At 52.7% G+C, this 12,617-nt stretch overlaps 2 protein-coding genes across 10 annotated transcripts in view; one reads left to right on the top strand and one right to left on the bottom strand.

The window, feature by feature from the left end:
- The window catches only part of CYP17A1 (cytochrome P450 family 17 subfamily A member 1), a 31,300-nt gene extending 25,794 nt beyond the window's left edge, over positions 1-5,506 (top strand). For all 4 annotated transcript variants that reach the window (XM_082408402.1, XM_082408403.1, XM_082408404.1 and 1 more), the window contains 2 exons: positions 403-506; positions 988-5,506. In XM_082408402.1, the coding sequence (XP_082264528.1) occupies positions 403-506; positions 988-1,274 (391 nt within the window). In that variant the 3' untranslated portion in view covers positions 1,275-5,506. The remainder of the gene's footprint in view (positions 1-402; positions 507-987) is intronic.
- A 2,318-nt stretch (positions 5,507-7,824) lies between these two features.
- WBP1L (WW domain binding protein 1 like) overlaps positions 7,825-12,617 on the bottom strand; it is a 59,193-nt gene continuing 54,400 nt past the window's right edge. For all 6 annotated transcript variants that reach the window (XM_082408447.1, XM_082408449.1, XM_082408450.1 and 3 more), the window contains one exon: positions 7,825-11,506. In XM_082408447.1, the coding sequence (XP_082264573.1) occupies positions 10,770-11,506 (737 nt within the window). In that variant the 3' untranslated portion in view covers positions 7,825-10,769. The remainder of the gene's footprint in view (positions 11,507-12,617) is intronic.

Raw genomic sequence — 12,617 nt, 5'->3', positions numbered from 1 at the left:
TTCCTACCCATGACCCTATTGACCAATGTGTCTACCACCCACCGACACCCACTGACTAATCCACAGATCTACCTGACCTCCCTCAGAAGCTGCCTGCTGCCACATGGAGACACGTGGTGTGGGATGCTCCTACCCAATCCAGTAGCCACAACACACACACATACGCACAGGCACCAGCTCAACATGCATACCCATGGGCCCTGACAGGCCCACAAGTGTTGATACATAAGTGCTTGTCAGGAGGAGAGGGCTGGATTCATAGTCCACCTGGTAGAAACTGAGGAAAAGATGAGGGAGTAAAGGGCTCTTTTCCCCAAAGTGGGGGACCACAGAGGCTTGGGGCTGAGCAGGTGGGGAAGGGCAATATTCCAGACCCTCTTTTCCTCTCCCTCCCTGGGGCAGCATTGGTGACCTTACCATTGACAAGGGCACAGATGTTGTGGTCAATTTGTGGGCACTGCATCACAGTGAGAAGGAGTGGCACCGGCCCGACCTGTTCATGCCTGGTGAGTCCCTGTTCTGTCCTGCTCCCTGGCCACACAGCCACCTCTGTGCCCACCTTTCCAGCACCACTTCCCCTCTGCTGAGCTTGCTACTAGCAAACTCCTGACTCCAACTACGTGGACCTGTTGACACCCCCATCCTATGCTAGACTTACCCAGATTCTTCACAGCTGGGCTCCCACCTTCTCCTTCCACCAACTGCAAATCTCCTCCTCTAAGAAGCCCTCTAGGCATATGTCTCCCGTGAAGTCAGCCCCCTCTCCCCTTGGATGGTGGCATCCATCCGTCCTGAATATTCCATCTCCTCTGTGTGATTAAGGGCTACCTGAGAGCAGGGCTCTATCTCTCCTCAGACTGGGCCCCCCTCCCCCAAGTAAGGCGGTCTATCTTCTCAGACTGGGGCCCCCTGGGCAGGACCATGTTGCCCCCCACCCCCCGCTTACTCCTGCCCTGGGCCCTGACTGACACCTCCCCATGTCCACAGAGCGCTTCTTGGACCCCACGGGGACCAAGCTCATCTCGCCATCGTTAAGCTACTTGCCCTTCGGAGCAGGACCACGCTCCTGCATAGGTGAGATGCTAGCCCGCCAAGAGCTCTTCCTCTTCATGGCCTGGTTGCTGCAGAGGTTCGACCTGGAGATCCCGGATGATGGGAAGCTACCCTCTCTGGAGGGCAACCCCGGTTTAGTCTTACAGATCGATCCTTTCAAAGTGAAGATCAAGGTGCGCCAGGCCTGGAAGGAAGCCCAGGCTGAGGGTAGCACCTCGTGACTCCGCCCTGTGTGACCCCACAGCACGGAATTAGAGGAGCTCCCCCACCTTCCCCAACCATTCCTCCCTCCTCCCCACCCACTCTGCCTTCTTTTCCAGCCTGCAGCCCTGGCAGTGCTGTGCGTAAACAGTTGTGTTTTTTTTTTTCAGAAGGTCTCTGAGCAGCTCATTCATTTGTTTGTTCACTCATTCTTTCAAAGAGTATTTTATTGAGCACCTACTATGTACCACTCACTCACTGTCCCTGGACCCTCAGGCTCCCTGGTCTTACATGAAGCTTACATTCTAGTGAGGGCTGACAAATGAGCATTTCAGAGACTCGTTATGTGCTTTGGAGTCAATTATACTAGGTGCTGGTGATGTGAGGGGAATGGCAGAAGTGGGGGGTGGCCACTGTGAATGACTGATTGGGGAAGGCGTGAAGATGTGGGGGGAAGGTGTCCCATGCTGAGGGAGCAGCAGGTGAGCAGTTCTCAAGGTAGGAGAGGTCATTCAGTCTAGAGCAGAGCCAATGAAGGGAAGAGTGGTCCCCGATGAGGTCAGACTGCAGGCAGGGCCAGGTCCCATGGAGTCTTTCTAAGTAGTAGGAAGGAGTTTGGGTTTCCATTCCAAGTATGAGAAGAAGTCACAGGAGGGTTTACACATTGAAGTGGAAAGGTCTGGTTAATATTTTTAAAAGATCATTCGAGTTGCTGAGTAGACACTGGTCTGCAGAGGGATGAAAGTGGGGGCCCTGGGGAGGAGGCTGTGCTGGTCCCGGACAGCAGGATGCTGGTGGCTTAGACCCTGGCGACAGCAGTGGAGACGGCAAGAAGCGGTGGGATTGAGTTTACATTTTGAAAGCAAAGCAGATCATGTTTGCTTTGATCCACGCATCGCTGCATGCATCTCAAAGCTTTGGCTTTGGGGAAGTGTCTATAATCCATAAACTCAACCCACAACTGCCCATCCCTCTCGTCTTGGTCCCCAAAGACTGGTAGGTCTCCTTTTCCTCATTCTGTACTGGGGTAAACACCGCAAGGAAAGGGCTTCCACGGCAGCCTCCCGCTGAAGTCCCAGGCTCTGCCCCTGCTCCCCACCCCCAAACCCCAGGAAGTCTGTAAATGCCTCACTAGAAAATGGAGCCCGGACTTCTTCAAGTCTTAAAACCGACATCTTTAAACCTTGGCCGCTGGCCAGTCCGCAAATGAAAGGTGTCCTGAGACGCCCTGGGAGAAACTGACCCTTGCCCTTTAGCCTAGAGAGAGGACTCAACCCCAGCTCCCTGGCGCCAGCCAGACCAGGGTCAGATCATCAGCGACCTGGTCCTTCCCTTCTGACTGGAGGAGGACTCTGGACGGGCCGGCAGGGCAAGCCTGAGACTCCGCCTGGCCAAGTTCCAGGGAGAAGAAATCAAGGGAGCCCCCGCAAGGAGGGAGGGCCAAGGCTTTCCACCACAGCAGCCTCTTCTTCCTTCAAAGAGCTTTGCTAATCCAGGGGTAGCTGACCATTCCCCACTGCCCCCCAACTCAGTGCTGGCCTTCACTGGCCCGTGACCCTAAGGCCTTGCTAAAGAGCCCAGAGGAGTCGGTGGGCAGCTGTGGCTGACCCCAGCCTCCATCACGGGGAGCCTGGAGAGATGCTGCCACCACAGTGAGCGGATGAGAACGGGGTTAAACTGGAGGTGGCTCCCTCCTTCTCTTGGGTTCCTCTATCCCCACCAGCTGCTCGCTGGCCTAGAGCCCAGCTACCCTCAGCTCAGAGCAGAGGGGAGCTGACTGGCTGGAGGAGAGTTAATTTCTCCAGATTTGCTCAGAATCTGAAAGGCATTTTGTGGACTAGTGAGGAACAGATAAACAACATCCCCTGTAGAAGCAGTGCATGAGTGTAACTGGGAAGGAAACATCCACTCTCCTTGATTCAGACCATTGAATGGCAGGGAAATGAGAGGCTAACCCTTCATTTTGAAGATGAGAAACCTGAGGGCCACTGGGGGCAGGTGTGTGGGGGGTGACTTGCCCTAAGTCACCCAGCAGCCTAGCAGCAGGGCTGGGACCAGAACCCTGGATTTCAGTGATGCAGGATGAGGAGCCAGCGTGCTCTCTCACAGGTCTTCCGCGTCTGTGCAGAAGGGCCTGAGTGTCTGGCTGGGGAGAGTACAAAGCTGAGCATCCTTCCAGGAAATGACCTCGTGAACTCTGACTCCTGCCCAAACTGCCCTTCCCCTGCCTGGAAGGCCTTTTCCCACCGACCTAAATCCTTTTCGCCCTCAGCTTCTGTACATTGGTGTGGAATCGCACATACGCTTGAGCGCCTGCCTGGGCTGCAAATGGGTGTGGTGACCCCCAGGGATGCTGCCACCCCTGCATCTCTGGAATTCAAGACTGAGCCCTCTTGTGTTCTTTTGGCTGCACATCAACCTGACAAGTAGGTTACACACACAAGAGGAGTGAGTCAGATGCTCTAAATCACTTGGCTAATTGGTCCAGTGGTAAAAGAACTCTAACTCCTTATGCAGAAGGAATTCCAGATCTCTGGCAAAGCTGAAAGGTCTTCATCAAGACCCCACAGTCACCTTTTGAGCCTCAGACTGCCCTTAACCAGGGCAATGGTGTAATGGTAAATAAACATTGAACAACCAGTTCTCTGGTGCTGGTGGTAGGGAACAGCCTTGATTTGTAGTGTTTGCTGATCACTGTGGTGTAAACATTCCTACCATGAATGTTCTGGTTGGCCTCTGGTGGCCACAAAGCCTGCAGCAAATGAGGAGCCCTCTCTCCAGTCATGCTCAGAGGGATAAACACCCATCTCAGGACAGGAACCCCATCACAGAAGCTAGAGAGGGGTGGGGAGAGGCCTGCAGGAGGAGGCCCCAGGTTCTGGGCCCCAGGCTCCCCAGTTTCCTAACTCTGGATCTTAGGCTCACTGTTAGCTTCTCATTTGTAAAGTGGGGTAACTTACCACCTGTGCTGCCATCATCTGAGGTTCTGGTGAGGATGAAAAGTAGAAAGGGCTGTGTGAGCAGGAGAGTTCCACACTGTTGGGAGTTACAGAAGATGAGAGGTCAGGCTGCGGGAGCAAGTTTTCTTTCTGTCATTTACAGACCGAGTGAGCGTAGGCAACTTACTTGGCCTTCTTAAACCTCGGTTTTCTCATCTGTAATATGGGTGGCTGCGATGTGTGTAGAAATAGCACCACCAACCCAGAGGGCTGCTGAGAACAAAATATGGACCTACATCTCGTGTTCAGTGCCTTGATAAATACTGGCTTTATTATCATTGCCTATATCCAGACCCACAAAATAAGTCCCTCTCTAAGGGTTTTACACAAACCTCCCAAAGGCCACCAGCTTGGTCAGGAAGGAGAACAGGTATATCCGGATGGGTCCATCTGCAGGACAATACCACCAGGGGTGCCCCCCTTGCAGCTCCAGATGGCCCTGCCGGCTGCCCCCTCTTTCTGCTGCCCCCTCTTTCTCTCCGGAGCCAGGGCAGGCTGGCAGCTGGGAAGTGGGTGGAGACCCCAAAGACAAACTTTTCAGGGTTCCAACACCAGGGTGCTTTGTAACATTTTCCAGTGGGACTGGGTTTCTTGAGACTCCTTGGTGAGAAGACATGCAGTGGAAGGTTAAACTGTGGTCAGGAGCAGGCTTATACCGTGCGGAGAAACTTCAGATCAAGCGAAAATCCTCTTCTCCCCCTCAGAAGCCACAAAAGCTCTTTTTAAAAAAATCTCCTCTGAGGAAGAGCGAAACACTCTTGCAAGGAAAAGACACAAAGAAGGTCCAAAAAACTCATTATGTTACAATGTTTCCAAGGGGTTACAGCCTCAGTGCGGAGGTTAACACTGATCTGAAGCAGGTACCACCTGCCATTCCAGCACTGAGGGGCTCTGGTAGGTAACAGCTGGCTGGGTGTGGGGTCTCTGGGGGGCTTATGATGAGGCAAGGGGAGAGGGGTGAAGAGGGGATAAAGTACAACAGCTCCTGAGAAAACAGTGTCTGCTTTACCTGCCACCACGTTACTCCCCTGCTCAGCGTACCCTTCTCTGGTTCCCTCTCACCTCTGAGAAGAAATTAAAAGTTCTTCACGTGGCTTGTGAGCACCAACCGTACAACTCTTCACTAGTCTGGCCAACTAGTTAATTGCATGGGCTTTGGAGTCAACAGATGTGGGTTCTAATCCTTGGCTCTACCACAGCTCCACCAGCTGTGTGACCTTGGACTAGTTAATTAACTCCTCTGAATGCTTCATCCCCATTAATAAAGCGGGAATAATTACAGTCCATACTTCAGAGGGCTGCTTTGAGGCTAAAATGAGAAAACGTAGGTAAGATGCGTATACGAGACCTGGTGTTATATAAACAGTCAATAAATAAAATAAGGACAAATTAAAATCTTTTTACTATCAGCTTACCTCTCCAGCTTCATCTCCTGTCACTTCCCAGGATGCAGTTACCTAGAGGGATTAAATTGCTCAAAGCTTTAGACATGACACCGCACTCTCCTGTTTTAGGCATCCTATGCTTTTTTGTCCTTCTCACACAGTAGGCACTCAATAATCTGCCAATCAAACGTTTGCCTGGAATTCCCTTTACACCTTTCTCCACCTGGCAAGCTCAGTTTAGAAGTCCCTGCTCCAGGAAGACTGCCCTGAACCCACAGGTGGGCTACATTCTCTTCCACAGCATCCTGTACACACATGCCTCGTGGTATTTACCAGGCGCTACTAAAACCGTTCATGTGCCCTTCTTCCTCACTAGAGCATTATTAGCTCTTCTAAAGAGGGGCCAGGTCTAAGGCATATCTGCATCCCCAACACTTGGCACACAGTAGGTGCTCCATAAATGCTCAGCTCTTAAGTAAGGCCAGCCACTTGTCCCAGCTGGAAACTGCATCCCAAACACCTCCCAAGACCCACTACCCTTCCCAGCAGGTTCAAGTTTCCAGCAGGTTCAGTCAACAGTCAGCCAAACCCACTTCCTGCTCCTTCTCCTGAGTTAAACCTTGGTTTTTGCCCCCTGGCTGAAAACAGAGGAAACTGGAGAAGGGGGAGTTTCTTGAAATTCCTGTTCATCAAAGCTACTGTTTCGTGCTTCAAGGCATTAGTACTGTCTCCACCTGAACCTGGTCACCTGGGGCAGTAGAGACAGCAAATGCTGTACCTTGTTCGAGAAATCAGGAACTCAGTGACCCAGGAGCCTGGGGTGGGCCCTATAGACCTAGGCAGTAAGCGTACACGTACAGCCTCTGGTATGCAGCTTGTAAGAGTTGTACCATTTTGTTTTTGTGCCACTCAGACATTAGCTTAAAGAAGGTAAGAATGAGGTGCTCTGCCAGTTCTTTCCTGTGGCTTTAGATCAGAACTGTCTTTCTAGATGCTAATATGGCTCCCCTAGGGTTGCCTAGAGGAGCCCAACAGTTTAGAAGGAACTAGGCAGAAACCATCCCACTGGAGTCACTGAAGGGCCGGGGCTGTGTCCTCTGGCCCAGGGTCAGATGGGGGTGGGCGCACACCTGGCTTACACTGGACTCTCAGACACCACAGGGCTGACTGCTGGGCAAACCCAAGGGCTAGAGAAGACAATGCTTTCTGCCAGCATCCACTGCTGGCCCATCAGTGAGCGCTCCACCTGGGGAGGCAAGAACTCCTCACGGGAGGGTTCTGAGGATGCTCATCATTCTGCTTTGCCCACCTGCATGCGGCCCAAAGAGAAGTCTTGCTGGGTGGGGGCAGAAGGCTGTTCCTTCCTACAGCCTTGGAGCGGGGACCTGACACCCGACTCAAAGTGTTAAGAGAACAGTCTTAAGCAGAGGCTAAAATGACAATGAGTCTTAGGAAAGGCTCACGGGCCCACGATGGCAGATGTTGGCACACCGGTGGCTCCCGCATCACCTAAAAATCAGTTCTGAGGCGCCTGCCTGGAATGCAAGCCCTAAACTGCCACCCCCGACTCCTCAAGCTTCTCTGAAACAGTACTGCTCACTTCGTCTCAACCCGCCTCACATTGCCAGTTAGCTATTTCACATGAGTTTGTTTTGTCCTCTCCATTATAATTTAACTTCTAGAGGGCAGGGGCCTTGTCTTACACATTTCTTCCACATTCTCCTCAGCATCCAGCACAGTACTGGGCACCAAGAGGGGACTCCAAAACAAGTATTTCGTGTGTTAAATTCCGAGGCCAAGCGCCCATCCACAATTCTATCTTATCAATAGAAGAGATCTCCAGGAGGGCTTGCTTCCTTTTAAATGTCATGTCTTAGCTTTGGAGTCTCTGACAAAACTTGTTTCTGTTTTGCGGGCTCTGATTTTAACCTGTCTGTGGGACTTTACAAAGTACTCGGAAATATTATCCTGGCAGAGAGAGGGTTTGGGTGGAAATGCCTCAGGACAGAGAGTGCCCTCGGCAGCCATTACCCAGCTTGCCCTCGGCCCAGGAGCCTGTCCTCAACTTCTCTCAGCCTCTGTGGGGAGAAGGGAAGAGCACTTGCAGTGAGGAATCTCGAGGTGCGACTCCCTGAAGTCTGAGGCGGAAAAAGGAACAAGCGCTGCGAGGAAAAAGAGCAGTCGAGTTTCGGGGATCGATTTTATTTGGGCTTCTCACAGTGGTTAGAGCCACTCCGTCTTCAGAACAATCACAGCACAGGAAATGTGTCACCGAGACTGCCCAGAAAAGTCTGACCAGCTGAATCTTATTGCTTAAAATACACATATTCACAATAACTGACAAAAGGTGATGTGCCTCACACGGGAATGTGTTAGCATTTGCAAATCTTCCGACTGTAGCACCAAACCCTCGACCAACCACTTTCTTCTCGTTCACCTGGAACACCAGACTCCCTCAAGTCTCCCCGGCCCCCTCACGAGTCCTTCAGCTCCCTACTTGCGTCTTGCGTCACGTGGGGCAGCCTTGTGTAGCAGGGGCCAGACTGTGACGCTGGACTCAAGCCCAGCTCCACCCGTTGCGTTTTCTTCTTCTCGTGCCTTCTGGGTTGGATGCTGCAGTGAACCCAGCAGTAAACACGTGGACCAGTTCCCCACTCTGACTGGAGAAGGAATCCTGAGAGGGCCAGAATCCATCCCTTCGACCAGTTAACTCAAGCAGGGTTCATTTTGGTAAAACTTGATCTCCTTTGAGACACTTCAGTGAGTTGTTTGAGACAAAAACAAAAAACAAAAACCAAAAGGTGGCAGGAAAGGCATCTGAGGGCTGTGGCACACTTCTGCCCACTCTCGCCACACAGCGGCCACGCGCTGGACCTCAGCAGAGGGAGGTAAGCCCTATGGCACTGTGGTGGCCGCCAAACCCTCCTGGCAATTCCGGGCAGGGTTGACGTCTGGGCCACAGCCAGTCCGAGCTTGACACTGAAGATCCAGTCCAGCTTCTGTCTGAGGTTCCACCCTGGCCTTCTGTCCGAGCGGCTGTGGACACCCCCGGGGGCTGACGCCGAGGGCCAGGAGCAGCCGAGGGAGGCAGACAGGCTCAGAGCACGTTTCCGTTTACAGGGAGCAGAACACAGGCCTCTGAGTGTCCACGGAGCAATGTGCAAATTGCAGTGATGGGTAGAGTAAAACCTCTACTTGGAGCACAGTATCTCTGGCAAACGTGGGGACTGCCGCCGACAGCGCTGCTGAGTTCACCCAAGTGCACAGTCAGACATTTGCTCAGTAAACAGTAAATGCGTAAAATAAATTACCTTGAGAGGGCCGCGCCTGCTCCAAACGTGTGGGTAACGTGAGCAGAGTGGCTGCCGTTCAAAGCGTATTCACAGGAAAACAGGGCTGGGGGCTCACACACAACGGACAGACACACATAGGTTATCCAAAAAGTCACTGTATACGGACTGCACTTTGTTCAACATGGATTTTGGTTTTGTGGACTCCAAACTCAGACACTCGTTCACCTCACAGCCTTGGATTTGTCTATTTTGTGTGTGTGTGTGTGTGTATATACATATATACACACATACACATATATACGTGTGTATTCATATATATATACATATATATACCTTCCTTTCTTACCATAACACCAATGCCTAGTCTGAATGTCATTGTTCAAGAGTGGGGGAAGAACCAAACTCTTCATATGAACAGGGCTGGACAGGGAATGTTAGTTTCAGCAGTTTGCTTTCTCCATTCAGATTATTCCTATCAAAGCTCAACTGGTTTTTGAAGCCAAACTACAATAATAAGGATCCTGTGGTCCTTCAGGATGGCTGCCTTCACCCTCCTACCTGGGCCACTTAGACACTTGACATAGGCTACAAAAATTAGTTACCCCACTCAAGGCGGGGCAGAGCAGGGAAAGGGCACAAAAACCACAGATAACCAAGGCATTTTTTCCAAATGGTCAGTTTGAAAAAACAAACAAATAAACAAAACAGCTTACTCAGAATCTAGAGAAAATACTGTGTGAGAGAGTCAGGCTGCGGGACCGCCCTTTCTCAGGTCCCACAGCCTCCTCATTTGTTCACAGAGAACAGTGAGACGTGAAGGCCGGCAGACGTGTGCTTGGGACGGGGGAGGGTACTGATCACCTGTGGGCACAGATCAAACGGCAGAGATGCGGAAAGCTGCACCTCTATCCGCTGCCACAGCGCAGGGCCTCCTGCTCACCCGCAGAAGTTCCAGAGACAGCTCCCACCCAAGCCTGCACACAAAACATCTCCTTCTGGCTCAACTGTAGCCAGGACTCTTTGAAGGCCAAGTTGGGAAAAAGCCACAAATTTTCCTTTTCCAAAACAGAATTCTTGCCTGCCCACTGGTCAAGTTCTTATTTTCAGCTCACTTCTGTTGTTGTTGGTTTTTTTTAAAAGAAAAAAACCAAAGAGAAGGCAGGTGTAATCTTCCACACTTGAACCAGTCCGCGGCCAGCCAGAACCTGCTGGGAAGGGGCCCCTCCAGGATGCATCGTGCCACCTCGATCTCGTCACCTGGAATTTGAGAGCACAAGCCCTTTACCAACCCGCCACGCGACTGCCGGTCAGCTCTCATCTTCCCACAGGAGGAGCCCAATTCCGGCTCCGGAGACACTGGCAGCGAGGGGCGACAATCTCCGGACCACTGGGGCTTCACCCAGGGCTGAGACCTGCCACCTCTCTCAGACTGAGACGCGGCGAGGTTCTCATCAACTCACACCAGAACATGAATCCACTCCATCACCAAGAGTCACCTCAGGGCACAGTCTCATCCCCTCCTTGGGGGCTTCTGAAACGCGCAACTCTCTGACCCAAGCAGGTAGTGACACGTGACTCGAAAAGAGGTAAAGGGGAACAACGGGGTGGGGTATGAGGAATGAGTCACGGGACAACTTCTCGGCCCTCCGTGACACTGTGTATCTATGGGGGGGGCGAGGCACCCACACCCCAAACTGTACCTGGAGATGCAGGAAAACGCAGGAGCAGAGGGGGAAAAAAAAAAAAAAAAAAAGGAACACAGTCACTTAATGCTTCTCTCATGGTTCTCCCCTACCCTGGTTGTGTCGCCAAGTTCTCGGGCGCAGGCAGGGCCTGCTCTAGCTGGGGGAGCTGCTGCTCTGGGAGTTTGGGGAGTCCTGCTCGTTGATGGTGTTCAGCAGCAGGCAGGCAGGCAGCCGCGGCAGGTGAGGGTGCCCGGGCTCCCGGGCCTGCTCCTCGGAGGGCTGGCAGAGCCCTTCCTCCTCGTCGCCAGGGGGCCGCACGTGGCAGCTGTCGCAGAAGTCCAGGGGCCCGTCCAGAGCATCGTCGATGAGCGCGTTGAACTCTTTGAGGTCGTCATCGTGGTGGCCCCGGTTGCACACACACACCTCGATGCCCGAGTCACCTGTGAAGCGGCGATGTCTGCCGGGCGTCTTGTCTTTGCTGTCAGGGAGGGCGCCGCCCTGCTCGGAGCTGTATTCTTTCAGCAGCTCCTCCTTACATTCGGAATCCTTGTCCAGGAAGGCCCCAGGGTCCACCTCCCCCAGGCCGGCCACAGAGCCGCTGGTCTCCATCCCGGGGGCTTTGGTGGCTGCTGGGTCTGCTGGCACGTCGGAGGGCTCAGGGTCAGCGATGCTCGGGGGTCGCGTGCTGCTTCTGCTGGGCCCGGACAAGGGGCTGCTCTGAGCCCCCTGGGAGCCCCTGGTGGGGTCGGCGCCCGGGGGGCTGCCGCCTGTAGGGCCACACTGCGCAGGCAGCTGCTGCTGGAGCTGGAAGGCACTGTATGGTGGGGGAGGAGTTGGAGGTCGGTTCACCACTTCCTCATAAGGAGGTAGTAAATAGTTTGGCAAAAACCCTAAAATGGGGAGGTAGGGAGGAGAAATTACTGCACTGGCAATTGTTCTAGGACAGACTGCAGGCTCACACTAAGCATATGTCTCGTCCCACCCCCAGCATACCCACCGAGGGACGGCTACAGCTCTCAGGTGCAGGCAGGGCACAGGGCTGTAAACAACTTTGCAGAGAAAGGGGGGCAGATTGGGAGTGACAGATTCTAGCTTCTGGAAATCTGAGAGCTCCTAAAGCTGCTTCACAGGCAAGGACTTCTGCTTGTCTGGAGTTAAAGCAGAGGGTTCAGCAAATGTGGTGAATGGCCAAGAGAGTTCTGCCTGGAAGGGACCTGTTTTCCACATGCACGCAAGTCTCATGTTTCTAGCTCAGACTGTGTCCTCCATCTGCATCCCATAGGCCTCAGGGTCAGAGACCCTAAGTTAAAACTTTCCAGATGTATATCATGAAGAGAGCCTTTTTCTGGGAAGCTGGAAAACTGTGTTGCCTCTCACCCTAGTGTGGCAAGAGGTGGTCTGGAAATACACACCAAACCTCATCCTGATTCGCATCGAGAGCGGGTGGCTTACCAGTAAAGGGCAAGGGGCCTGTCATCAACAAGGCTTGTTAAGAACATGCCAGGGGAGTTATCTTTTGTTTTGAGGCACAGATGATCTAATTATAACAGTAATTGCTAGCATTTATTGAGCACTTACTATATGCCAGGCACTGTGCTAAGCACTTAACTCTTCTAGGTGTGGAATTCCAAATTTATGACTACTTTAGTCTGTAGAACACACTGCAGAATGGCTTTGGACAGGCTGCACTTCTGGGCCTCCACCGACCACTCGAGAGATCAGTGAGTGTAAGGAACCCCAGGGAGGGGCTTCCCTGGTGGTCCAGTGGTTAGGACTTGGCGTTCTCACTGACAAGGGCCCGGGTTCAATCCCTGGTCAGGGAACTAAGATCCCACAGCATGGCAAAAAAAAAAAAAAAAAAAAAAAAAAGGAACCCCAGGGAAGTCAGGTGAGTGTGCCCTTCAGTGAGTCACCGAGTTTCTTGGTTCTCAGGAAGTCCCAGTGCTACCCCCCACCGCTGCCCCTTTTGCAGCAGCCTCTGTTCAAGCATAGCACACGGCA

Source organism: Balaenoptera borealis (genome assembly GCF_965194805.1).
Source record: "Balaenoptera borealis genome assembly, chromosome: 10".
NCBI lineage: Eukaryota > Metazoa > Chordata > Mammalia > Artiodactyla > Balaenopteridae > Balaenoptera > Balaenoptera borealis.
Note: the sequence above shows the minus strand (reverse complement) of the source record. Positions and strands in the feature narration are given on the sequence as shown.